Source organism: Opisthocomus hoazin, chromosome 4 (genome assembly GCF_030867145.1).
Source record: "Opisthocomus hoazin isolate bOpiHoa1 chromosome 4, bOpiHoa1.hap1, whole genome shotgun sequence".
Taxonomy (NCBI): domain Eukaryota; kingdom Metazoa; phylum Chordata; class Aves; order Opisthocomiformes; family Opisthocomidae; genus Opisthocomus; species Opisthocomus hoazin.
Window position 1 is genome coordinate 4972557 of NC_134417.1, and position 26046 is coordinate 4998602.

A 26046-nucleotide genomic window follows, 5' to 3' on the forward strand; every position below is an offset into this window, starting at 1 on the left:
GATTTTTATGAAGACAAGGAGCAAGACATAGAACTTAAGTGTGAGGCTGCGCTAACACACCAAGGACAAAACCCTTGGTATTTTTTAGGGACCTTCTCTAGACTGTACATGCAATGTCATTCCCTCTCGTTATTTTAAGGGGAGGGGCTGGTAATTGAAATGAAACTCCAGTTCCCCTAAGTAGACAGTCAATTCCTATTAATACCTCTGGGGTCAGGGTTCCACCTGTGAAGTGCAAGAAGTATGTAGGCACGTGGAGAGCTTATTTCTGTTCAGTTCTAGCCCCCCAGTGCCTTAGAGAGGGGAACTACTGGAGTGGAAAAGTTATGTGTGCTAAGGTACTGATTTTACTCCCTGCAGTTGTGGCAAAGGCTTGGGAAGCTTTCACTGTTGGTTGGAGACTGCTGGGAGGGACATTTACCTATGATACAAGCATGAGACCTGAGTGCTTAATCCGCCCAGTAAGATAGAATTGACACAAGAGCGCTTTAGAAGCATATTTGGTTGCGTGGTTTTCGGATCAGTAGTGTTTCTGGCTGAAACTTGGAATGAAAGAATTCCTGACATCCCTCTTTGTTTTCTGTTTAGTGTCCCGTGCCTACAGCTTCAGTTGGATCAATAGCTGCGAGATATGTGGAAGAGGAAGATCGGAGATCCCAGCGCATCCTGGAGTGCCTAAATGCTCACCTTGAGGAAATGGAAGAAGAGAGTGAAAAGATAGTGAGACGGTTTGGACACCAGGAGTAAAGTTTCTTATGGAATTTGAGTGCTGGTTTACCTACATGGTTCCAGACTACAACTGGGGAGGCACCTGTAAACCAGTTGCCATGGGAGCTTGGGTGAGAGGCTGTATCTCCCACTTTGAGCTGAATCAGCAGTATTGGGAATTTTATTATTAAATTGGTATTTTAAGTATATTTTATACATGTTAAAGTGTTGAAATAAAACAAAATGGAAAACCACCTCTTTTGTTGTTCATACAAGTATACAGAGTAAATCTCTTGTGGCTTATCTTGCCTTCTCATCAGGAGCTTTGATCAACACCTTTTCCATCCGTTCCCTCCCAGCGTAGTTATGTCCTTCAAGGAACAACTAATATAATTCCTCTTTCATTTAGACTACCTGTATTGTTTCCAGTTAATTTTACCTTAATGGAATTTCTTAATATTTCCTGGTGGTTCTTCTGCCCTTTGCTATTTGTGTAGTATCTGGCGTCTTTATCTTGCCTGGCCTGTGGCTTGAAGTACTGCAGAATAGGTGAGGAATGAACGGCTGAATGCTGATTGTGGTCACAGCTCTTATGAAAGAAAGAGTGATTGGAACTGGGAATGAAACTGAATGGGAAGAGAACCCATGAACAAGTGAGATTTGTCTGTGTGGCAGACGTAATTGCAGCTGCTGTGTAAGCTGGTATCAGCCCGCTTTGAATCTAGGCGGTCTTGGACACTGTCCAGTCAAGTTGAACTGCTGCATTAAAATACAGCTGGCCTGTTTGGAGGAATATATGCAGTCCTTCCTCAAGGAAAGTAAGTTGTTAATGAGTGAACAGAACCTGTTTCCTACAGCCTTGCCTTTCTTCCAGGGGCACTCTGCAGTTCTTCTGTGGCTGAGCCTTTACAGCCATTGTACAGGCAGAGCTGGGGACAGAGACATCCCTTGTCCATCTGTGAATTTTCTGTTCCTTTCTGTTGGCTTCACCTTGTCCTCGAGCAGCTTAAGGCTGTCAAGAGACAGGGATTCAAAGGCAACGTATGCATGCCAAACCCAGCCATCAGGTTAGGCAGAGGAGTTCAGCAAAGGTGATGCCTGTCTGCGGACTGCAGCCTCTTTGTCATACCATAAAATGGGACCGCACTTGGTCAAGCAATTCAGCATTCCACAGTTGAAAAACATTTAAATCACAAAGTCCTTTTATTTTGGCTTTCTTCTGGAGCTCTTTGAACAAGGAGAAAACCTTCAGAGCCATTCTGGATTCTCATTGTGCAGTCTTTGTGATGAGGTGTTTTAACTGCCTGCCGCTGGGGATAAACTGTGGTCCTGCATTTTGCACATAGTCAGCGTTGGCCTCTGCTCCTGTTCGGAGCTGCCCACAGGTAAGCATGTTTGGAACATCTACCTGAACTATCCAGATCTCGGCTAAGAGCTTGTTAATCATGAGGCATTTTGACAAAAGCTGAATGGCTGACTAGAACAAACTGTTGTTTCCTCTTCCTGCATGAACCTATAGATCCACTGGGCATGAGGTACGCCAGAACTCCTAGCGATTCCTAATGTCCTTCAGCGGTGACAGCAATACCAGTTTTTAAATGATACCTTACAAACCATTTTATGTTTCCTGAAAATTTGTTAAGCAAGCTACATCATGCACGAAATGTTTTCAGAAGTTCAGAAGACAGTTTGGCTCATTAGTGATGTTTGCTTCAATATCCCTTTCCTTTAGAGATATTTGGCAGTTCATCTTCATGTTGGCAGAACTGAAGAGCAAAACTGAAGATGATCCATTTGTTTAATTAGCAGCTATAATCCTACAGTATTTATCAATTTCTAATACATGTAATAAGCAGCTTCATTCAGGGAGTAGGCTGTAAAAGTTTGATCTAAAGAGTAACATTTGCGGGAGGGGAACTGCTGACTTTCTCCTCTGTGCTGGTGTACGTGCTCTCTTTGCCACCTTCTCTGTTTGCAGATGTACAGTGCCATGGACTCTCATGTGGCTGCTGTTCCTGGAGTTGCTGTGCATGGGCAACAGGAGAGGAGGACAGAGGTAAGGCAGTATGACGAGCTGCAGTTTCCTGCTCATTTTTAAGCATATGCCTTTCTCACGGCCAGCATGGAAATAGCAGAGCACCTGGTTGTGTACTTACTGTATTTGTTCCATGGGTGAGGACGGTAGCTTGTGAGTAGATGGAAGTGCAGAGATACAATGGCCAAAGATAAAACCTCATTCTACATGTACTGAATTTGCCTTCGCTGAGACACAAGCTGCCTGCAGACCTGAGTGATCTGAATTTGTAATGCTAAGTAATCACACCTCTTGGTGGTGTAGGGATTATGAAAACTGTTCAGTCCTGAGGCCTGCTAAGGGAGGACTCTGGCTGGAATGGGAGAGCTGGTAGTCCCGAGATAACTGAGAAGTCTCTTCCAGAGATGTTCTCCTGGTGTTAGAGTCTTGGCTGCGCTGAAGAATGTGCATTTTTTGTGAGGGGGAGGAGAAAAAGACTTGTTTATTCTGGAGGGAGATGTCACAGCAAGTACATACTTCTGAGGTGCTTTTATCTGGGGCTGCAGGGTTGCCCAGGCATTCTTCTCTGCCTTTGCAGTGTCAAACATCCCTTGGAATAATCACCTGGCCCTGGAAACTTTATAATTAATGAAGCTGGAGAGGGAGTTTTTTGTGCCTTTGAACTCATGCCTTCAATAGCACTAAAGATTTTTTTTTTTATACATTTGCAGGGCTGAACCAGATGTTTGTTTTCTGTTTGTAACAAAAATGTGGAAATTTATTAGCAATATTTCTGTTTGTACCAGCCTAGCATCTCGAAAATGGGAAGCTGTTGCAGGCTCTGTCTGTCCTTAGCGTGCTACAGATGTTCTTTTGTGGGTGTGACAGTGCTTTGGGTCGCTCTTTACTCTGAGGGGTTAAATGAGTCTGTGCCCTCATACAGATGTATAATTGCAGCAGACTGGCTTTTGCAGTGTCGTGTAGGGGCAGGAGGGAGCACTCCCCGAAATCTCACTAGGTAGAGGGCAATAGTGTATAACTGTCCTCTCTACTCCTTCAGGATCGGGGGTTTTTTGCCCCCCCTGCCATCTTGAGACAGAAATAGAGCATGGCTGCTGACTAGCTGTGCCTGTGTGTGTGCCTGTAAGGGAACAGCAAGTATTTGGCTGCGTGAAGGGTGTATGTAGTTTGGTATACTTGACCCTCTTACGTGCAAAAAGTAGTTTTCTTTAGTTCCGAAGCTCTCTGGGATGCCTCCTTATCCTCCCACTGTAAGCAGTGACATTTGACTGGATCGGCTTGGCCTCTAAAATGAAAGCTGGTGAAATGTGTCCTCCTTGATCTGAAAAGTGGGATCTAAGAAAAAAAAGAATCCTTCTGCTAGGCACCAAAATAAACCAGGGCTGTCTGTGCTTACAGACAACGCTCACTTTAGTCTTCAGGGTCCTAGGCAATAATAAAAGTCCCCATGTCTTGCTTCCATCTGCATCTGTGCCGTTCAGTGGGTGTTGCTGTCCAGGGAGCGGGTGCCTGCTGGGCTACAGGGCTCGTTAGTGGCCCTGCAGAGAGGAGCTGCTGCTGCCGATTTTTGAGGGCAAAACCACTTGGCTGTTCAGGGGAGGACTTAAAACCTGCTTTTATGTCACACATGGAGCCTTCTTGTCTCCAAGTACAGAAAGACCCCAAAGCATTGCTGTACTCCTGGCGTCCTAGAGTAAGCTTTGTTAGCTTACACGTCGTGTTTATACTGGCAACTTGTGTCTGCGGTAGCCTGCATCCTCCCTGGGAGTTCTGCTGCTTGAATACGGCTCCAGGTACCCTGCACACTCACTCAGCTTGCTTAAAATGGGGACTCAAACCTGGTTGCTGGGGTAGAGGGAGTAAAGTAGCGGGGATCAGAGGCAGCGAGCCTGCTGCAGGTGGGCAGCGCTCTGCTATCATGCATAGCTTCTGCCACCAGGTCGCCGAGGAGAAGGGCAGTGTCGAAGTAACCCATGTGTTTTGCGTGGAAAATGCAGCAGCTTTGTGAAGAGGAGTTCATATAATTTGGTCAATGAAATAGAAAGCAAAAACATAACAGGTTTATTTTAAATTCAAGCTCAAACGTAATATTTCTCGGGTCATGCTAACATTTACGGACATCTGAATCATTTATGAAAATATTGCTTGATCTTATGACATTTATTTGTGGTGAGATTCATTAGAAGACCGCCTTTGCCTTGTGCATGTAAGGGTTTTCTGAGAGTACAGGACCGAATAGTTTTTTACATGACAATAATGCCACTCGGCCTGGTATTTCACATAACCCCTGAAGTTTTTTAGTTGCAGTATTGCGTAGACAGGTTGGAGTAAGGAGTGATTTTTGAGAACTTTATTCTCCATTTCAGTGTAGTTTTAGTTATGGAAACACCTATATGCTTGAGATAGGATTACAGTGTTAATACTGCAGAAAAAGTGTTTACAATTCAAATACTCTAATATAAAAAGGTAAAAATGATTTTGTTTATTGTATTTAAGAATTAATGTAGAAAAGTAATTTCGCAGTATCACTTAAATTTGTAAGACAATGAAGTGCACAAGAAAACGTCATGTTGTATCTTCTTCCTAACACTTCTCTCTGCTGGGATGTGTTCTGCAACCTAACTAAAGATATACAGAAACTCAGTGTAAATATCCTGAAGTTCCTCGTGTCCAATATTGCTGGGCAAAACCAGGGTGCACTTTCTTCATCCTGCCCCATTGCTAGGTGGATTCTTCTTGGAGTAGCCATTGTAAGACTTTTCTTATGGTCCATAGCTTGGAAACCAGCAATCACTGCTGACACAGAATAACATATGGCCAAAAAGTCAGTGGTTTTCTTCAAAATGTTTGTCTTGAGAGTATTAATGAAACATAGGCGAGGGTTTTATTTAACTTCTTCCCCTGCTGGTCTCTTCTTAACAGGATTTTCTGCTTCTTTGAACTTCACTGAACCCGTGGTCTTGCAAAAGCCTGCAAGTGTTGTCCTGCATTTGTTGAAAGAACATGAATGAGCGAGAATGAGCGATCTCCTAAAGCTGTATTGGTTTTGGGCACGTTGGAAAAGTTGGTTCGTGCAGGTGAGCGAGAGAACAAGGAGGCGGTGTTACTGGGTCTCAACTTCGTATTTCAGGAGTTGTGTGTAAACTTTGCGATTAGCATTCTCCTGTACTGTCACAAACACCTCTCTGCATCCCGAAGTGTTGCAGGTTCCCTCCCAGTAGCCTCTGTTCTGGGTGAGAGTGTAAGTGTCGTCAGCTAGAACTAGCACCTTTGCTATCCCGTGTATTTTGAGTTTAAACTGAATGTTGCGATTCGCTGGCAGCAAGCCGGAGAGCGGCTCCAGTATTTCGTAGCCTTCCGCCCAGTTGCTGTAATACTGAGGGAAAGCTGGCCACTTCACTTCAGTGTTCAGGCAAGTGATGAGGTAGTTGAAGATGTAGGTGTAATTGCCAGGATCTGACTTCTTCTTGGCATAGATTTTCAGAACAAAGTTCCCTGCGTGGGGCAGATGGATCTTCAACTCTGTTTGGTTCCCATGATGGATTTGCATGATGTGCCGCTGCCTTATAACCTCTGTCGCGCTGCTGTTATCGGGGTGCAGCTCGGCGAGGATGCTTATGTCCTTGCCCAGGGTGAAGGTGACAGAACACCGCCCGTCGTTGGTGTGAATGATGGGGTCACGGTGTGATGGCCTCAGGAACCCTTGCAACTCCGTGAACCAGCTTGGTCCAACAGGCTGACTCAGGGCCTTTGGGAAACGCGTGGCCTTGTCCACAGACTTGCACTCTATGACATATTCAAGCACGTGGTTGTAGACACCTTCTGAGGATTTGTAGGGCTTGGCAAAGACCTGCAGCTTATGACTCCCTGTCTTCTGTGGGTAGATATCCAGCTTCATTCCGTGTTTTTTCAAAGTCATGAAACTGTGTTCATCTGTTCCATTCAGCTCAAACATAAATAGTGTGGCAGAACGGCAATCCACTGACACAGAGGCTTTTCCATTTACTATGAAATACAAAAGAAAAGAAACTGCATAGGAGTTTTGGTATATTTTTCGCATGTACACCCTGTTCTGGGAAGACTAATCTGTCTCAATAAATTGCTGCTTCTCTAATAGTAAAATAAAGAGCTGCAATTGACAGGTCATAGCTCGTCAGCTGTCTGCTTAGACCAGCATCCCTCAGAAAGAAAGAGGTGAAGACTGGCCTTTGTTCTGGAGATGTGCATTTATCCTATTTTGGTATAGACTGAAATGGAGCTGTGGTCCTATAGAACGTGAAAGGCTGTGTGAAATATAACTGAAATTACTGTTAGCCCATGTGTTTGAGAAGGGCTTAATTAGATGTGATTAGACCTGATTGCTAGTCCAGTAGCTGTTCCAAGAATCTTTAGAGAAAAGCGCAGGACCTCTCCAGTGCGTAGATATGAGATAATCGACCTCCCTGTGAGCCTGTTCCCAAACAGCTTGAAGACAACATTAAGTCCTAAAATGTTGTTGCCTGTAAGTTATAACTCTGTGTTCTTAGAGTTCATAAATTAGCTATCTAGTTAAATTCTTGCAGCTTTTTTAAAAATCTGAGGAAGGTGATGTTAAATGTGGGCCTTGTAATTCAGTGGTGTTACCTGAATAGTTTTATGTTAAAAAAGCTGCTGGACTTACGCCGGGTGTTCAGTGTTGCACAAAGAGGTGCCTATTTATGCATTGTTCAGTAATTCAAACTTTGGGAACATCGTAAAAGGTTTTAATCTCATTTTCAAGACAGAGTTGCTAATGTATAATGGCAATACTTCTAATTTTGCACCCCCAATGCTGGCCTATGGAGTAACTCATCTTCAGCTGCTGACTGAGGCTTTTTTTAGACCCAGGGGCTACTACAATTTTTCACAGCTTGAACAAAAAAAAAAAAAAAAAAAAAGAAAGAAAGAAAAAAGACCGTCCTCTGCCCCAAGAGCTTAGAGTGGGCTCTGCTTGCCAGAACCAAGCTGGAAATGTAATTCACTACACGCGCGACTGTGTGTGGTGGATGTGGGGCTGCATGAGGGAAGGTGATCTGCAGCTTTCCTTCCGCGGGGTGTTACCTGTTTGGATGACAGCTGTCTCTGGGTGTGCGGCCAGCAGACCCAATGTGTAAAAGTTGCTGTTGGGCACCATGTTCTTCTCAAAATCCTTCAGCGTCAGGGTTGGTTTAAGAAGCTGCCAGTTACTGTTATCTGGGAAGTGGTTGTTAATGAACAGAGCCGGGTGAGTCAGAAAATAAAACTCATTGTACCTGGAAGAGGAAGGAAGAGATTAAAGGAAAATGAGTAATTATAAGTAGTTAATTCTTCCCCTGCACAGTGGTGGTGGTTTCAGCAGGAGGAAGTGGAGTGTTTTGGGCTGCTGAGAAACTGAGGTCAGTGGGTTTGAAGTTCTGCAGGCAGAGGAGGAACCTGAGCTTTGGTCTTCCATTTCCAAGGCACGTGCTGAGGTTTTGGATAAACCCAGGGCATTTTCACTACCCCCTGCAACCATGGGCTCCTGAAGAAAGAGGGAGGCACTGCTTGTTGTTTGAAAGTGTGGAGGCACCCTCTCTCAGGCAGCTGAAAGCTATGAATCAAGTGGCACGTGATATCGCATAAACTAAAGATGTGATAAGCCAGACTAGTTCACTTCTAGCAGATATGTGGCCTGCTGCTCCGGGACACTGCCTTTCTACAGGTACATGCTCCATCCCTTGTATAGACAGCCCAGATACCATGTTCAGGGCTTTGAGTCTTGCTGCGGGACCTAAAATTTGTCACTGTTTGGTGTGCCAAACCCATCAGCTTGCCTTCTGCCTTTGTGGTAGGTTTACGTATTAATGTAGAAGATGGTTCTTTACCTGAAGGTGAACTTGGTGAAGGCATCATCAACATGACCGCTTCCCCAGGTGCTATCGAGTAAATGCCACCTTCCCTCAAGGTAGACAGCATTCCAGGCATGGTCAGAGTCCCCTGTAAAGGTCTTTCCCATCTTGTACCCATACCCTTTAGAGTATCCTGATAGCTTCATGCATTGGATTCCTGCAATACTAAAAGGAAACAACAAGATGCAGCGGGAGACTTCAGTTTTAAACCTGTCTACGTACTTTTGTGGAAGCACAAAAAAGCCTGTAGAACTTCAGTCCTGTGGTCAAGAGGACCAGCTTCATCAGCTCCTCAGGTGCCTCCTTGCAGTTGAATCCCAAGGGAGTCAGGGGTTTTAAATGTCTAAATGTGCAAGTGTACTTTTATTTGAAAAGCCCAGCTTTTGACCCTGCTGACAGACTGTTGTGCCAAATGCCTAGGTTACTGCACTTTTTTAATTCTTTGGAAAGCTTGCAGTTAGCTGGGGTGCTGTGCTTTTCTAGCTAGGGGGATCTCTGCACTTTGTACAGCTTTCCTCTGACTGCCTTCCCGTGCCAGCCTGTCAGCACATCTAGAGACAGGCAGGTTCTCCCCTTTGAGCACTGACGTCGCGTAGAGACTGTATTTTTCTGTGCTGTGCTAGTGAATGACTTTATATGGGGCGGGCATGTGAGAGTGACCCAAGGAAATGATGCCCGAGGTGTTGTGTAGGGGCTGTTTTTTCTCGTAGCCTCTGCAGAGGGACTTGGAGAGGGCATCCCACTGGAGGAAGGGGCTTTGCTTTTCCAGTTTTTGCGTATTCCCTCTCCTTTGTCGGATGCACTGTCAATTCAGTGTTGTTAGAGGGGGATGACAAAGATGAAGTGTGCTTAATTGCTCTCTGACTTGTTACTCAGTGGAATCCCTTTGATGCTGTCCACAATTAGCCCACGTAATTATAAATTAAAAGTGCGTCTGTTCATGCTTGTGTTCTCTCTGTAACTGTAGACCCGGTGTTTGACACCGACTGAGATATCTTAGACCTCACGGGATTGTGGATGCTGATTTAGTTTCCTTGAAGAGTGAGCTTGTGCTTGCCCAGGGTGCAAGTGATTAAATAGTCTCCTTTAAAAAAAATAATGGATACCTGTGTTGAGGTGTAAATAAGATTTAAATAAGCACTGTGTTAATAAGCTCTCTGCTGTTGATAGCAATGGATTCTAACATTGGCAGCTTATTTCAGCATTAATCTAAAATTGCTTCACTTAGAGGACTGTCTTTTGTGTAGGATGGTATTGGCATTTTCCCTCTTCATTGAAAAGTACATTAAATGGAACAGCTACCTTAAGTAATGAACTGTGCATGCTTCAAGAGCAAGACTGTCTGCATAATGTGGGTTTAACTCAGAAGAAAAGTGGTATTTATGGGAAAGATAATTAGCATGGTTGTTAAGAAGTCGAGGTCTGATAACAGATACTGCCAACGGATGCTGGCTGGTAATTGGCGGTGCAGTAGTGCTTACAGGGAGGACTGCTTTTTTGATGGAGGTGATGCTGGTTTAAATGAGAGGTGGTCACTTCAGCTTCTCATACAGACTTATTGCCATACAGACTTATCTGTGATGATGATGATTCTACTGAACTCAAACCTTGGGCCTCTTTGTGTTAGTTAGTTATTTAATACTCTAAGAGTATCAAATTCTTACATTCTTTCTAAAATTCTTTAAGAAGGAGTATCAAAAATAGAATCACGACTGCAAAGGGCTGATTGAGCGCCAGCAGGGAGCTCCTGCTGGGTAGCCTGCAGAGAGAAGACCAAGTTACATGGAGAGGAGAAATGTGGCAGGACCCTATCTGTGCTAAAGATGGCCAGCAAAGAGGAGGAAGGAGCGTGCGAGGCAGCTCTCGTTCAGTGTGGGCTGTTACGTGGCGATAGCGGGGCGCTGCCGTCACACGAGGTGTTCAAAGTGGACGTGGCAGGACTGGAAGGAATGCTGTGGAGAAACCTGGTGCCACCGGTGGTCTGCAGGGTCTTCGCCAGCCCTCAGTCGCCTGTGAGGTAAATTCTAACGTGGAGCTGGGCAGTAAATCTGGAGCAACTCCACTGATAAGACCGGTGAGAGCTTGGATTTACGTGATGTAACTGAGACTAGAAGCTGGTCTGGGAGCTTTAAAGAAGATTTGATCCTAGGAGTTTCAAAGCGGCCTCACAGGAGCTAAGTACCAAATTCCCACTAATTTAATGGGGATTGGCGTCTAATCCTTCTAGGCTTCTCTAGACATTCTTGTTAGCTGGGCTATTGAGAGAGAACATTAAGGGACAAGTTCTGCCCTTCGTTCTCTCTGTGCTCTCGCTTGCAGTGAACGTTAGCAGAGCTGCAAGAAGAGATTGTGCTTGGATGCATTTGAAGTTCCCCCCCAAAAAGTCAGAGCATTTAAACAGTGGTCTCTCTGATAATGGACAGACAAAAAAAAACAGGCTAAAACTTCCTGTAAAAGAGCAGTCCTTTGTTGGTGAAAAGAGGGGTCGTGTCTCTGTTCTTGTGTAAATGACATTATACAGATGAATAAACCAAGCAGAGAGAAGATTGAGAAGAAATGCTTGAAGTGGCAATGTGATGGTAGAAGATGCCCTAAATACAGGATGGACTCGAAAAACTGAATTAAGAAACAGTTGGCAGCATCTGCTTGGTGCAGCAACGAGTTTAAAAGCCAAGTTGCTTTTCTGCTTTGAAAATATTAGGAAATAATCTGGATCTTGCTACAGGTGTCACTGAAATTCAGTGGCACCTTCTTCCCTTTGATTTCAGGCTGACTTTGATGATTTCATCTGAAAAAGAAGCAAAGCTGGCTTCTCCAGGGGGAGACAGAATGGTTTATATTTGCGGTAGGTAGGTGTATGTTCCTGTTCCTGAAAAGAAGAAACGCTGCTGACTGTAGAAAACAGGAAAAGCAAGAGGATGTGAAACCTGGATTATTTGCAGGTTAGTTATGAATAAGGAGCAGCTAAGTGGTCAGATCCACTGTAGGGAGTGTGGTCAGCTTTTTTCCCAAAAGTGGTGCAGAAACCTCTCAAGTGCAAATAATTGCTTTGCCTTCATCGTTAATTCTGGTAAGGGAATTTCTCCCCAAGTCTGGACTGCTAGGTTTTGCCCTAAATTGAATTAATGAATTTATACTCCCTGGTTCACTCAGCCATGCTACCTCCTTGAGTTTTGTTGTCAGCCGGGAAGCCAATTCTTAATAAACACTGGTAAAATATTGGCCAGAAGCCTGCATTTACATTCATTGCTATTCCATCTGATGTTTGAAAACTGATGTTTTGCAGCCAGCTTCCCACCATGCGCGTCCACCTTTCCTCTGTGGCAGGAGCCTCAGCTAAGGGGAAGAAGTCTGACTGCCAGAGCTGTGGCCGAAGGTGACGCTGTTGTGTTGGAAACAGGAATTTTGCTCTCTGCTGGCACTGGGACGAGTAGGACTCCATCAGTGTCAGCTGCTGACTTCAGCGGGACATTTGGGGGGACTCCTGGTGCCTGGCAGATTGGGCTCTTTGTTAAAGTTGCCTCAACAGGAGCTAGGAAAAAAAGGAATGTAAAAAGACCTCCCCCCCCCAAAAACCCCTGGTCTCTGAAAAAACCTTATGTAAGAAGACAGCTCTTTGCCTCTTGCTTTTATGCTTGCACTCAGCATAAGACTTGAACGGTGCACGAGAAGAGGGGATGAGGAGATCCCCTTGCAAGAAAGAGGTGATGTCTTTGGTTGTAGTTTTTTCAGGAAGGGAGCTGAACATTTAGCTAATACTTGACAAAAGTAATAGGCTGGATGACTGGGAGATTTCCTGAATCACGAAATGAATAATCAACCTGCAACTGAGGAAAGAAGAGTAAATCAACAGAGCCTTTAAATAGTAAGAGATATCCTTGGAAAGATTAATGTTTTTAATGAACTAAACATATGCTTTTTAATGAACAGATGCAAATTTCCCCCACTTCTAACTGCTAATAACTGTTCCGTAAGATGCAGTTATAAATTTATACTTCATCATCCTATTTCTGTATTTTACTCTTCAGAAAGCGTATTGCGGGATGTGTTATTGGGTGGAAGCAGGCACCACATTAGCATCTGGCACAGTATTATTATTTATTTTTACATCGGTCCTTTTCCCTGTAGATTTTCTTTGTTTCATGGTGAAAACCTTCCCAGATCTTTTTGGATGGTGTGGAAGGCCAATCGTTACTTACACATGCCAATTAAAGACTGGCCTTTAATTTTTTTTCCAAAGCTAGCTTATAAATGGAAGCTGCTCTGCTGAGAAGGTGCTCCCTGGGAGAGCCACCTTGCAAGCCCAAGCTCTTAGGAAAGTACGCCATTGCTTTCTGGTGTTGGGAGTCCCCTTCCAATTTTGTGTCCCGGAGTCGTCAGATCCAGTTTTCTCCTCTTGGACAGCCCTGCTGCATCAAGCTGGTCCCAAACTGGCCAGGCAACTTCATTGCCTTCACTGCTCCTGTCAGCCAAGCTATCGGTGCAGCTGCGAGAGGTGAGATGCTGCTCCTTGCTGTGGGTCTTGAGGGTTGCCTTGCGCAACAGCCCTCTCCTTCTTTACTGGGTTGGAGAAGCGTGAGGGAGCAGGGACTTGCGCTGCACTCGTATTCAAGGTGCCCGTGCTCCCTGCCAAGGAGGGGGCTGCCTCTCCTGTGAAATGGCTTTGTGACTGTGAAGCCCTGCTTACTGGGGGAAATCCCATTTGTTTGTGCAGCTAATCCCCAGTGAAGTCAACAAGGTTTTGCAGGCAGGAGGATGGATTTTAGTCATTAAATGCCGACGTAGCTATAAAATGGGAATTGCAGTACTGGCCTCAATGATGGTGCACCTTGAGATTGAGTGCAGAAAACGGTGTGGGAAGTGTGAGGCAACGTCTCTGTGGTGCTTGTGTAGTGGAGAGGAGAGGGCATCTCCAGAGGGTTTTGGGAAAGCTCCTTCTGGGACTGGGCCTACCTCTTGCATGGGAGCATGTTGGAGGCATCACTCCTTGTTTAAGTGTTTTTAACCTTCACATACAGGTACTCAAAGGAAAAACCTGGCTTCTTCTAACCAAATTAGCTCTGTGTTTTCATCTGCCATTATGTTAATGCAATGCGAAGCTCAGCAGATGGCACAAAGTAAATTATGCAGGGGAGGGGAGGGTGGAGGGGGTGGAGGAGGAAGCAGAATTGACCTTTCTAGGACTTGCTGTTTTTCCACAGCATGGTTTGAAAGCTAAAGTTCCACGTCCTGCTTAAAGTCACATCAGTCAATGCAAAGGCAGACAGAATAAGCACAGAGAGGACAACGAATGTTATCTCACCCTGGCGTTGTATGTTGCTGAGCTTAATTTACCTGCACATTTGTTGAAAGAGACCAGCATATCCCTCGCAGACGCTCTTCCCCCTCTGAAGCACATCTATGGGTTTACTCAACCGCTGGCTTTTGTTATGGTAGCCCACTATGTCGTATTCTGTGGGAAGGAACAGAGATGAAAGTTCATCCAAAAGCCTGAGGCAATGGGATCGACAGGCAGCAGGAGCAACGCTTGGACTGCTTTTCATCTCCGTGGGCGCAAGCAAAGAGAAGCGAGACGTGGCGCGTGCTGTGCAAGGATGTCGTGGGTGGCTGGTGGGGGGAGAGGGGCAAGGTCTACCCCTCATCACTGTTCTAAGCCTGGGCTGGTATTCAGCAGATGAATCCAAACAGGAGGAAAACTCTGGTTTTTGTTGGGTGGTTTTTTTGGTTTTGTTTTTTTAGGGAAACTGGGCCTCCCCAGGGGCTGCAATCTCAAGAGCTCCCGTAAAAAACCAGAGCGCTCTGCATTTGAAGGAGTCGGACTTGTGTTATCGGCAAAGGAAACCATTGAGCTTTTTGCGCTCTTTACAAGCAATTTGCATTGAAAAATACCTGGAAAGTAGCTTGTTGGGTAATACCTGAAATGATTTGTTGCAAGTGAGTCATATTAATACCTGGAAGCATAGGAAATCTTAATTTGTTTGAATGAATGCAGAAAAGTGGCACAGCAGGGTGCCTTCAGACAGAGCTTGAGGAACTGGTCTGGGAAGGTTAATTCAATATCGACCAACCTTGGCCATGTCCGTAACCTCTTTCTTAAAATACAAACATATTTTTCTGACAAAGCTAGTAAGGAATGCTGCATCAGCTGATTCATCCTCCCTTTAATGCTGCGGAAGAGGAAAAAAAGCTGGCAGCACGCTGTATTTGTGCTTTGAAGAAATGCTGCAGCCGCTTGTCTTCTGTCTGAGGGGCTCGGCTGACGGCTGCATCGGGGTCGGCTCGTGGGCTGCAGGGGAAGGCTGGCTGCTCGACCTGGACATCTTGAGGGGTGTGGAGCACTAGCTGGCTGCACATGGCTCTGTATTTATGCTAGAAATGATAGCTAAAATAATTTATTTTATTGCTACTGCTGCATGGAGGTAGCAGTCCATCACAGGCAGGCAGGGAGCTGGACGGGGTGGGAAGAGATACTCAGGGAGCAGCAATGTCCCTCAAAATGAGGTCCAAACGAGGAAGGACCAAGCATCGTCAGTGCTCTTCCAGGATAGATATGTTGCGGTTTTGTCAGCCGATTTAAATTCCTAGCGCTGTGTTTATTTCCCAGGCGTGTAAATAGGGGTCAACCTCTGCAGGAAGGAAGGAGAACCGGGGCCAAGGTGGTGTAAAACACTCTCGTGAGGAGAGCACAGTGTGCGTGTGAAGGATCAGAGACATCCTGTGAGTGCGTGTAAGGTAACTGGGCAGACTCCAGCCAGACCGGCTGTCCCAGGCAGGATCTGGCCCAGGCAGGGGCAGGCACAAACGAGTTCATAGCGTAAAGACTGAAGGATCAGCAGCCGGTGGGAGCTTGGTGCTGGGATGAGTCAAATGCTCGGTTTCGGGAAATGCAGTGAAATCAGCAGTCTGCATATTTAAGGGCGAGATTAAAGCTGCTTGGGTTTGACCTAACTGTGCTAACCGTGCAGTTGCTGGCAATGCTCTGCTGATCTTGGTGGGCGTGAGATTGGGCCGGTGCTTCCCACATTGCTCTTGTGCTCTCTGTCATCTGCCCTGTTCAGCCAGCGAATTGCACCGCACCAGCGCCCGTCAGGATGTGGGAGAGGGGAAGAACAGCTGTACTTCTTCCCCTCTGCCCCCAAGAGTTAATGGCAAAGAAACATTTTTGCATATGCTGTGCAAAGTGCAATCACGATGCACATCCAGTGTCCTCCGCCAAGGAGCTGGGGGTGGCAAGAAGCCTTTTGCCCCCTCTGATGTCCCAGACTGAAGAGGCTACAAATGCTGCCTCCTTCTGCTTCCTCGTCTTCTTCACACGTCTTGGTTATTTCTGAAACCTCAGTGTTGCTCAGGTTGGGGTTGGGTGGGAAGGGGCAGGGGAAGCTGAGTGATTGCAGCTCTCGTGGAGGTTGAAAGGGCGCACGTCCAGGCGGGAACTGCCATCACGCAGGTGCCAGCGTGTTTTATGGAAGCTGGCTTCTCTGCTGTGCTGCGCTGACGTGGCTGATGGATGTGTCAGCAGGGTGAACGCAGTTAGGTACCAGCTAGAAACTGGAGCGCGGGATGTATCCGTGATGCACAGGGGCAAAGCTGACTATGAAACAGCCAAGAGCCTGCCAGAGGCAAGAGGGCAGCTCACCCGGGATGGGCTGCTCCTCGCGAGAGCTGCTCTGCTGCCCAAACAGGGGGAACAGAGGAGCTGCAGGAGCAGCTGCGATGATGCCGAGCTGGGCAAAGCACCTCGATGGTTCCTGGTGGCACCTACGCTGCGCCGAGACCCTCCTGGAGCAAAGGCACCGGGGTGTGGAGTGCGCTGGGGAGGGCTGCGTGGGGGTGCAGGGGTTCAGGGCAGTGGTGGAGGTGAAGATTCTGGGAGCATTGGGTGGCTCCGAATGTGACAGCCAAGCCTCTGGTGCTTGGCACCCTGGCTTCCTGCTCCGGCTGCTTAGGTGGTAGGGACTCGTGTGGTTGCAGCCGTGAGTAAGTTGGGTGGGAGTTACAGATTCATCACATGGAAAGAAACCATTTACACGCAAACCTTGTAGAGCCTGGCAGCACTGGGAGAGGGAGTATGGAAACAGAGCTGGTGAGATAACCTCTGGATACATTTCTGGGTAAATACACCTGGAAAGCCTTCCTCCCACCCACCACGTGGAACTAACCCACAGGGTACACGGTAAACTCTGATGGCAGAGCAACAGGGGTGACAGCGACAGCCTGACCTTCTCAGCTGAAGATCTCAGCCTACCTATGTGATGGCAGATCCACATCCATATGGCTCGGACTTTCTCCAGGTCAGTCCGGGCTAGTTTCAGCAGGGCTTTAACGAGTTCCTCTACGCTGTTCTTGACGTCTACCTGTTTGTGAGGAGGAAGCATCGCAAGATCACGGTGAAGCAATTGCTGTGGTAGATCTCCCTTCCTCCCCACTCCCTTGTTCTTCTACAGTTAGTGAGACCCCACCTGCCAGGAGACTGCCCTAACTCGAGCTCTGTCAAAAACAGAAATACAAAGCTGTAGTTCCACATTTTGAGCAAGTATTTTTGGTCATAGTTTCCCTCCTAGAGCAGGATCTCTGTTGCTGATGTGTGCAGGGAAATGGTTTTTCACTTCTTTGGGAGGTTTTGAGGCGCTCGCCCTGACAGCTCAGACTAAGCTGGTGTTAGTGCTGGTAGCTAGGTTTCAAGGAACATCCCCGTGGGGGAGCTGGGAGGGGAACAGAGGCAAAAGCAAGACTTACTTTTAATGCGTAGGCATCCAGCTTCTCAAATTGCTGCAGATCTACTGCCATGGATTTCAAAGAGGATTTGTCCCATGGATATGCTGGGAAGAAACAAGCTGTCATTGTCTCGGGAAGGGAGGGGGTATTTTTCCTGGCTGTACGCTTGAACAAGGGGACACGGCAGAGCTCCTGCCCGACCCGCGGAGGCATCCGTCAGCGGGGGCTTAGGGAGCAGAGGACACGAGGGCGCTCGCAGAAAGCCCCTGCCAGCTGCACGCAAAGCAGGAGCCGTCCTGTCTAGTCTGGTGTAATTTGGGCAGCGCTGGAGCGGGAGGTGCCCCTGCGTCTTTGGCCCTGTATAGAAGATCCCAGGGTACTGCGTGGAGGTGCACAAGACGTAATGCAGAAGCATCAGGGGAAACCTGTCCTGGCAAAGCTATGACTTTTTTAAGAAACCAAACACCCAAGAGCTGGATTTCTCCAGTAGTTTTTCTGAAAGCAATGACTGTTTTGCATGCTACAGGGCCACAGTTCTGCACAAATCCAAGCACGTGAGAAATGTTATGTGGGGAGCGGCTGGACTGAAACCGGTCTGCCTACTCCTATGTCTGTGTCTCTGCAGGCTCTAGGCCTCTGGTTCTATTCTGTGTGAATGAAGGGTTAATAACTTGCCCTAATTAATCAGATATAACTAATTTTTTAGCAGTGTCTGAATGAGCTGACGCTGTTCTCTCTCATCAGTGAGCCACCCGAGTGATCCGGCTATAGCTGGGTGCACAGACGTATCGGATGGACATCTCCCCGGACCGCCGTCTGCTCAGCCCTCCCTTTTCTTCTGAGCTGGTGAGAGGAGAATTGAGCTCTACAGCAATCTCTTCCCCTGTCATGTGCTGTCAAAGCCATTCAGGACTAAAGAGATTCTTCTAGCTATCTCTGTAGGATTGTTATTTCTCTGGAAAAAAGTATTTTATAGAGATCACGAAGTGAAAATGCTGTTGCGTGACTCCCGAGTGCTGGGAGAGGTGAATGAATGGTGCCGTAGAGCTGCTGCTTGCCTGGAGAGAGGTGACAAGGAGAAGCGAACGGCCTTGGGCTGCACGTGGGGGCACAGAGGCTTTGGCTGGTTGCATCCTGCTTTGTTTGGAACCCTTGCTAAGCAAGCGGGACGCCCCTCTGCTGCCTGCTCGGCGAGTGCCGGTGGGAGCGGGATGCACAAGAGGCTCTGAGAGCACCCTGTCTTAGCTGAAAAACCGGCAGTGCCTATGAGATCCGTATTCATCACCCGCTCCCTCTCCATCTCCCCAAAACGGGGCTCTGGCCCCTTTGCTGCCAGCCCCGTCCCACTGGGGAGGTGGCTGGAAGGTCCGTTCCTGACTTGCAAAGGCGCTTTGTTAACGTGAGCCCTAGTCTTCTTGGAGGGGTTACGGGGCATCCCGGTGACGGTGCGGCATGCTGGGCGGGATGCAGGCGCCCGGCACCCGCTGCCCATCCCTGTGCCTGTAGGCACACGGCATCTGTTTCTTTAACAGGCTTGTTTGTTTATCCTGGTTTTCCCTGAAAAAGGGCTATTGCGCTGACCTAAAGAGAGATAAAGCAGATTTACGCATTTAGAGCTTCCCACTCTCTACAGCTCTGAAAATTGCTTTTTGCCTTTTGGGAATGGGATGGGTTTTTTTAAAATCGGTTATCGGTTTTCGTCTTTGTCAGGTTACAGCTGCGGGCTCCGCAGTACCTGGCGTAGCTTGGGGCGGTTAGGAAGTGTGCGTCGTTCCCTCGTGTAGCCTTCTGCGGGCGTGGAGCCTTGGGAAGGTCTCGGGCACGTGTGACGTTCCCAAAGCCTTCCCCGTCTGCCACCCCGATAAACAGGGGCTTGGGAAGCTGAACCCTACTCATGGTAATAGAAATTAGATCCCTTGTCCACGTGCTTCCATTTAGGCTTACAGCAGGGCAAGCCCTGTTTCTGGGTCTGATGGGCTTTCTATCGGGGTCTGCCCTGCATGATGCCCCACTGTGCCACCGGCATGGGGCGAGGGGACAGCTGATAGTTACCGTGCAGGTCTTTTGCTTCTGGCGGCCGTGGGCCTTCGGTCCTCTGGAAACCTAGAAAGATGGAGAAGGGAGCGTAAGGTGAGCAGTTGTTGGTAGGAGGAAAAAGACAAACAGAAATCAGTGATTTTGGGGAGCAGGACTGGGTGGGGAAAAAGCTACAACTGAGGCTTTTCTTTCCCCGTTCCTTTGTATTTGGACATGGACGTCAACACCCTGTGGAGGGGTGACAAGCCGCCCGGACAGCAGTGCGCTCTGCGTCCCCTCCCTGCTGCCCTGTGGCTCTGCAGAGGCCACATTCCCCAGCAGTCAGGCATCTCCTGTTCCAGCCCGAGGGCTGGGGACATCTAACCCCGGCCCACCACCCGGCCAAGCCCCCCAGGCACGGACAAAGGCAGAGTTGAGCTCCAGAGCTGTTAGACAATAACCCTGCAGAGAGCTCTGCAGCAGGTGGAGGATTTGAGGGATGCAATAGCCCCTGGACTGTCACCACCCGCCTTATCCCGGGGTCTGCGGAGAAGGACGAGACCCTCTCTGCCCCACAGCAGAAGGATTTTGCTCCTCAAGCCCCAGACGAGTCAGGGTCCAGCAGCATCTGCCTGGCAGGGAGAGCAGGCACAGGGGTTGGCATCCTCTCAAGAGCACCCGTGGGGAGCGGGGAGCCTGTAGCTCCTGGGAGCAACCTCCTGGGTGAGGGCTAGTGTGGAGACACGCGCCGCGGCCGAGCAGAGCCTCACCTTTGTTGTCCAGACCTCTCAGGCCGGGCAGCCTCTGGGAACCTGCAACAACCCCGGCATGGTTAGTGCCAGTCACCACAACCCCTGCCCTGGCTCGAGGAGTGCAGCGTCTCCTCGAGCTCCCGGAGAGCTTCGTGCCCTCCCTGCTGCTGCAGAGGGAGGGATGCGGCCCCCTCACCCTCCCATCCTCGACCCGCTCTGCCAGGGTTCAAAGCCCGGGCTGTACCTTTTCCAAAGGAGAGTTTGAAGCGTGGTGGGGTGGTATCCTTGCGATGAATCTCCACTGTCACTTGGGTTCCTGCAAGAAATGATGACAAACTCCCTAAGAAAGGGAGGGACCAGGACGCAGAGGAGAAGGGCAGGATCGCCTGCCGAGGCATCGCTGAAGCCAGCTCTTCACTTCAGCAAAAGAAGCATCAGCTCTGGTGTTTGCAAAGGTGCCAAAGCGCTTGGCTTTCCGGGCAAAGCAAAGCACCCTTAAGACAAACTGTACAGCCAGAAAGCCTCTGGTCACCTCTGGCATGACTTGTAATTCTCAAAAAATAAAAACCAGCCCATTATAGCCTAACAGGTGGTAAAGCGGCTCGTAAATAAAGCAGAGGTCCTCAGTGAGGATTATGTGACAGCTTAAAAAAAATGGTTTATCACCATATTAAATAGCTCTTGATGGAGATACGGTAAGCAGAGAATCAATTTCTTCCATTGATTTTTCTTGGAATCAAGCAGAAAAAGGCTCAGAGCTATGAAAATGGTTTGACTCGTGATATTAAAATCTTCGGCAGAGGCTGTTGCCTCGAGGAGGCAATGTCCTGGCAGGGCCGGCTGTGGTCCAGGCGTGCCGTGGGACTTGCGCTCTGCGTGCCGTGATGCTCCAGAACCAGCTCAGATGGAAATCTGGGGGCCTTGTGTTTAAAGCTTCATAGAGAGAAGTACAAGGAAAAAAGTTAGCGAGTGTCTTAGAAAAATTACCTGAGCTTTTTGAAAGAGACCATGTATTTTTTGGCAATTATTTCAGAAGGTTTTTGCAACCCTCGAGGTTCCCTGGAGGGCCTCAGCGTGCTCGTGGGCTCCCCGTTTCGGATCAGACAGAGGTTGCTTTGGAGACTGAAGGTCAAGGTGTTCAAGCACCTGGGGGCTGCCAGCCAATCGCATGTGCTACCTCCGACAATTTTATCGAGAGTCTCCTGGCATTTGGGATTTTCCTTGGAAGTCAGCTCTTGGAACCAGCTAATTAGGTAGGAATCTGCACTTTCATCCATGAAGTTTTTTCTCAGATTTGTTTAGAAAGAAGTTTTTTATCTCCTGTGATTGCACAGAAAATTTTGACGTCCTTTAAAGCCCCAAAAGAAGAAAGCAAGAAAAACTGTAAAAACTGTAAAACCCCCCTTTTAAATCCTAGAGTTTTACTCCCATTTCTGGGATGCTTGTGTGTATTGGGGTGTCAAGATTAGAGCTGGTTGGTGTACCTTGTCAGTTAATTCAAAGCTAAAATGAAGTTGTTTCTCAAAGACGTGACTTTGTGCAAACAGTATAATTTCCTTACAATTTTTATATTTTCAGGGGTCCTTTTTTATTTCTCAAGATTATTTTTATCTTTGGGTTTTTATGAGTTTTCTTGCCAACTTCCACTTTCTTGGTTTTCCCGCATAAATTAAAATTGTTTTCGGGAAACCAATTTAACAGCGAGGAAGGCCTTCTTCCAGTAAGTTTAAAAGGCACTGAACAAGTGAAAAAATGTAATTCCACAGAAACTTTTCAGTGCATTACATCCATTGCTTTAAAAACTTACGGTATGAAGTGCTTACTGATGGTTTTATGACTCTTTTTTCACTGTTCCTAATCAAAATATCTTTCATAAAGAAACATTTGCTCTTCTCCTCGTTCTCTGTGGCCATACCGGTCCTCAGGCAGCGAGTGCTTTGGGGCGCAGCTCCTGCTCCAGTGCAGGGATGGCTCCTAGCCAGGATCTACCCTGTGAACGGACTTCTGCAACCAGCTATCTTCAGCTAAACCTCTGCCAATGTTATTTCTTCCAGCCCTTGTGCCCTTCCATCGGCACTGGAATATCTGACGTTGCTGGGAGTATGTCAGTATCATGCTTTCCGATTACATCTATGCTATGTTCTGGTGGTCAGGGGGGTGCTGGGAACCCAGGTGCTCCGTGACCCACATCTGTGCATCCATGCTGAAAGACCCAAGGATTCGCCAGGCTCCCCTGGGATTTTTAATTCTTCATGCTCAAGATCACCGAACGGTCAGGGTGGGGCCTTTTCGCTCTTTTGGAGTGTTCTGAGGTTATTTTATTACAAAAAGATCTTGAGCGGGAGCTCGCTGAAGCCCTGCTTGGAGAAACCCCGTTATCCCTTGGGGTTGCCACTTACCTTCATTAGAGTACGAAGTAACGGCTTGTGTCTGCTTGCAGGGCTCCCTGGAGACTTGCCGGCCTGGCGGTACAAATTAAAACATCTCAGTGCCTGGAAGAGAGCGGAGGTGCCGGGCGTGGAGGCAGATTAAATTGTGCCTTTGCTCCGCAGCAAAGTAAGTGATGACACAAGAAGCCCGACCCTGTTCTCTGGCTTTGAAGCACAATTGCTCATGGTCCGGGTTCTCAGCATCTCGTCCTCATCCTCCTCTCTCCCTGCTGCGCTCTGGGCGCCCCTAGCCATCTCGCTGATGGGTCCCTGGGGCGGAGGGAGGTGTGGGGAGCACCTGGCCTGCCCAGGGAACCATAGACAGCATAAATCCGCTGCCCTGGGCTGCGCTGACAGTTGGCCAGGGCGGTCAGCAAATGCCAGGCGACACTGAGCCCTAGCTCCCGCGCGGCGTTAGGTGCTCGAGCCTTGCCGGAGGTGGGGTGGACGTTGGCCAGGACGCCAGGGTGATCCCCCGCTCTTTTTCGAAGCGTCATGGGATCGCCGCCCTGCCAGCCACCAGAGACCAGTGCAAGGAACCTGGTCTTCACAGCTCATCCTGAAGGCCGGATACCAGTCGTACCTCGTGGCTGTGACACGGATCAGGCCCGTGAATGATGGCATTTCGTGGCGCGGCATGGGGCCGCAGCCTGTTTGCCCCGGTGGGGCTGGGGCGAGGCTTATGCAATACAGTTTGTAAATATTGCGGCAGCACCAGCTGCTCGGTGGTGTCAGAGGCTTCACCAAGATGCCAGCACGGCTGATTAAAGGGGTATTTATTAACCACTGCGGTGCTAGAGGAGCGAGAGCTCTGCCTGCTCCTCTGGCATCTGAATAGTAATCCTCACGGGGATTTAAATCGTGCGTAAGGTAGAGCTGCAAGGGAAGGTTTCCCATATGCATACTAACGACTCCAGCCATTAGTTCGGGGTGGTGAATGATCGATACCATCCTCTCACTCGTAATGGAGGCTCTGACTTGTGCTCTGCAGCTCTGGCTGCAGAACCTCTTGAGCATGACAGAGAAGCGAGAGAGTGTTGAATATTTATCTGCTTCCTGGAGTGGAGGCTTTTGTTGTCTGGTGTCTGAGACCGTCAGGTTTGTGAAGACAGAAAAAAACCCCAAACTCCAAAGTTGTACCTTGCCATGAAATATTGCTTGCTCGCAGTCTGCGCACGCGATCCAGCTGCCACTGATTTCAGACGGGCTTGGATCGGGGCTCCTATCAAGCACCGTAATGGCTTTTGTGTGCTGCTGTTGCTTGGCCAGTGGAAGCGAAATTTGGTGTGACTAGAATCCACTCTTTGGTACCGTGAGAATTACCTGCTGTCTTGCTTTACCTTTGCCTTTCTCTGCTAGACACCACGTTAGGCTTAGACTACCAGGAAAGCAAGTTGGACTGTCCTATTCCCTTCCCTGGGAGCTGCTCTGTCCTGCTGCATCGCAGTCCTGCAGCCTGGCTGCATGCAGCAGGGGGTAACCCCTGCAGATGTTCCTTCTGAGCTGTTTCAGGGCAGTGGGGTGAGGAACTGGCAGGGGAACATTCAGGGCTAGCAGCCATGTCGTTCCTGGACAGCAATCACACGTGCCTTGCACTCGGCAGTCTCTGGGTGGGGGAGACGCAGAAGGCGTTGATGGAGAGGTGGGTTGAAACCCCAAAGGTTTCTTGCGCACCCCGGACCCTGCCTAAGCTGTCTGAGTGCTGGGGAAGTCTCTGGAAGCTCGATCTGCAACCTGAGCAATTTGGGGCACTGAATTTCCCCTGCCATCAGCTGGCTGTGAAACGCAAGAGCTCCGTGCACCTGAAATACGACCGAGCTCCGTGGCAGCTTGCAGGGGGGTCTCCCGCGGATGGCCGCGCGTGGGCTCTGCCGGGCCACCAATGTGCATCCTGGCCACGGGGCAGAGGTGAGCACGGAGGGGACGGCTGCCACGGCACGAGGCCCGAGGGACTCTGTGTGCCTCCACCGAAGCCCCCCAAAGCGCTGGAAAGGGATGGGTTGTTTCGAGCACCTTGTTGCTCGAGAGGCACAGCTGGGTGCTAAAAGCTTGCAGATGGTTTTTGTGTGCTGTGGTTAGTTTATCAGTAGAGTGAGAAGATGACATACCGGTACGGTCTCTCTCCTGAGGTGGCTGCGACGTGCTGTTTCCATTTCCGTCATCCTGCAGACCTATAAAATAGAAACGTGAGATTGGCAGGCTGTCCTTCTGGAGTGAGGTTCTGGCACTGCCTGGAGGGCGAGCACCCCAAAAACTTTCATGTAACCCATCGTTCCAGCTGAACCTGGATGCCATCGGGCTCCACCTTCCCTGCCTCAGCTGCAGCGTTTGTTGCAGCCTCTGTCACAAGAGCATAAAATACCAGGAGGAAGAGAGGGGAATACTCCACTTCTAAGCTGCTCCAGTAGGGCTTGCTTGTGTTTGGGTAGGTGCTGGATGCTCTGTTAGATGAAGCATGAACACAACTTCTGTATTGGCTCTGCCTATCCTTGTTAGCCTGGAACTGGCTGTTCTGAAAATCTAGCTTTTCCCTGAGGTTTTAGAGCAGGAATACTCCTTTTTCTCCTTTTATTTCTGCAGGGAGGGTCCCCTTACAGTTGCAGAGCACAGCCGTAGCTTTTTGGAAGATCCCCTGAAGGATAGGAGCGGGGCCAGGGAGACTGTCCCAAACTGTAGCTATAAATGGCTCAGGGCAGTCATCCTTGGAGACAAAGCCTAGACACGCTTCAAACAAAACAGTTTTGCCCCTGTGCTCCGTTGTAGTAGGCTCTGGTCTGGGGCGAAACTGCCGAGCTCTCGCCCTGCTCCCCTTGCGCAGCTGGGAGAGCCTTGTGGAGGCACCTCGGGGCCGCGGCAGGGCAGAGCGAGGTGCAGACATGGTCCTCGGATTAGTACCCACGCGTGTGTCCCCTCCTCCGGCACCCTGGGTTGCCTGCACCCGAGCCAGACGCCCGGCAACGTGCAGCACGCAGCGCTGCGCAAGCGAGGGCTCTCCCGCGCCGGGACAACCAGCCGAGGCACGCTGGGTTTCTGCAAAAGAGAGGCTTGAGGTTTGGGGGGTTTTGCAGCATCTCTGCGAAGCAAAAGAGGAAAGAGAGAGAGAGGTGGGGGGAAAAGCCCCAACCCTGCTCCGAAGCTGCTGCATCGCTTCGCCGTCTGCTGCACCTGCAGCCCTGCCCTCCCTCGCACCGGCCGCAGGTGGGACGTTACCTGCGCTTCGGCTGCCTCCGGTCTGCCCCTCGCTCTGCCCTTTCTCCTTCCTTGCCGTCTCCTCAGGGCGGACAATAAGCAGCAAATTGATCGTCACTGCGCTGGGGTCGGTCTTGAAGTCCATGGTACCCATCAGAGCATGGAGCTGCTGCCGCCGCTGCGAGCGGCCGCGTTTGCTTCGCAGGCTCGGGAAGGCGAGCGCGCTCTCCCCCAAGCCGCAGCGCCGGCCGGCTGGCCCTGCCAGCTGCACCATGAGCGCTCTGCCAAAGCCGACCCCGAGGAAGAGGTCACAAGTC

General features: G+C 48.9%; 2 protein-coding genes across 6 annotated transcripts in view; one reads left to right on the forward strand and one right to left on the reverse strand.

Annotated features, from left to right (window-relative positions):
- CEP63 (centrosomal protein 63) overlaps window positions 1-940 on the forward strand; it is a 42090-nt gene extending 41150 nt beyond the window's left edge. For 3 of the 4 annotated variants that reach the window (XM_075417692.1, XM_075417693.1, XM_075417691.1), the window contains one exon: window positions 589-940. In XM_075417692.1, coding sequence (XP_075273807.1) covers window positions 589-747 — 159 coding nt within the window. In that variant the 3' untranslated portion in view covers window positions 748-940. The remainder of the gene's footprint in view (window positions 1-588) is intronic. The other variant, XM_075417694.1, reaches the window with a different exon arrangement.
- A 3841-nt stretch (window positions 941-4781) lies between these two features.
- On the reverse strand, window positions 4782-26046 carry KY (kyphoscoliosis peptidase). 2 transcript variants are annotated; one of them, XM_075417699.1, is made up of 12 exons: window positions 25751-26046; window positions 24649-24711; window positions 22511-22573; window positions 20356-20427; window positions 20130-20171; window positions 19396-19446; window positions 17365-17447; window positions 16874-16982; window positions 13963-14080; window positions 8605-8793; window positions 7823-8013; window positions 4782-6748 (listed from the first exon to the last, which is right to left on the reverse strand). In XM_075417699.1, the coding sequence occupies exons 1-12, from the start codon at window positions 26001-26003 to the stop codon at window positions 5847-5849; spliced, it is 2136 nt and encodes a 711-aa protein (XP_075273814.1). In that variant the 5' UTR covers window positions 26004-26046; the 3' UTR covers window positions 4782-5846. The 2 variants fall into 2 exon arrangements, with proteins under 2 accessions (XP_075273814.1, XP_075273815.1); XM_075417700.1 differs by lacking the exon at window positions 22511-22573.

What these genes read in the sequence shown, in the direction of transcription:
- KY (XM_075417699.1), bottom strand. Translation starts at nt 26,003, where the DNA reads ATGGTGCAGCTGGCAGGGCCAGCCGGCCGGCGCTGCGGCTTGGGGGAG. An exon ending in TCAGGAGAGAGACCGTACCG is followed by an intron (nt 22,574 to 24,648) that starts GTATGTCATCTT and finishes TTGTACCGCCAG; the next exon opens with GCCGGCAAGTCTCCAGGGAG. An exon ending in GTGGATCTGCCATCACATAG is followed by an intron (nt 14,081 to 16,873) that starts GTAGGCTGAGAT and finishes TCCTTCCCACAG; the next exon opens with AATACGACATAGTGGGCTAC.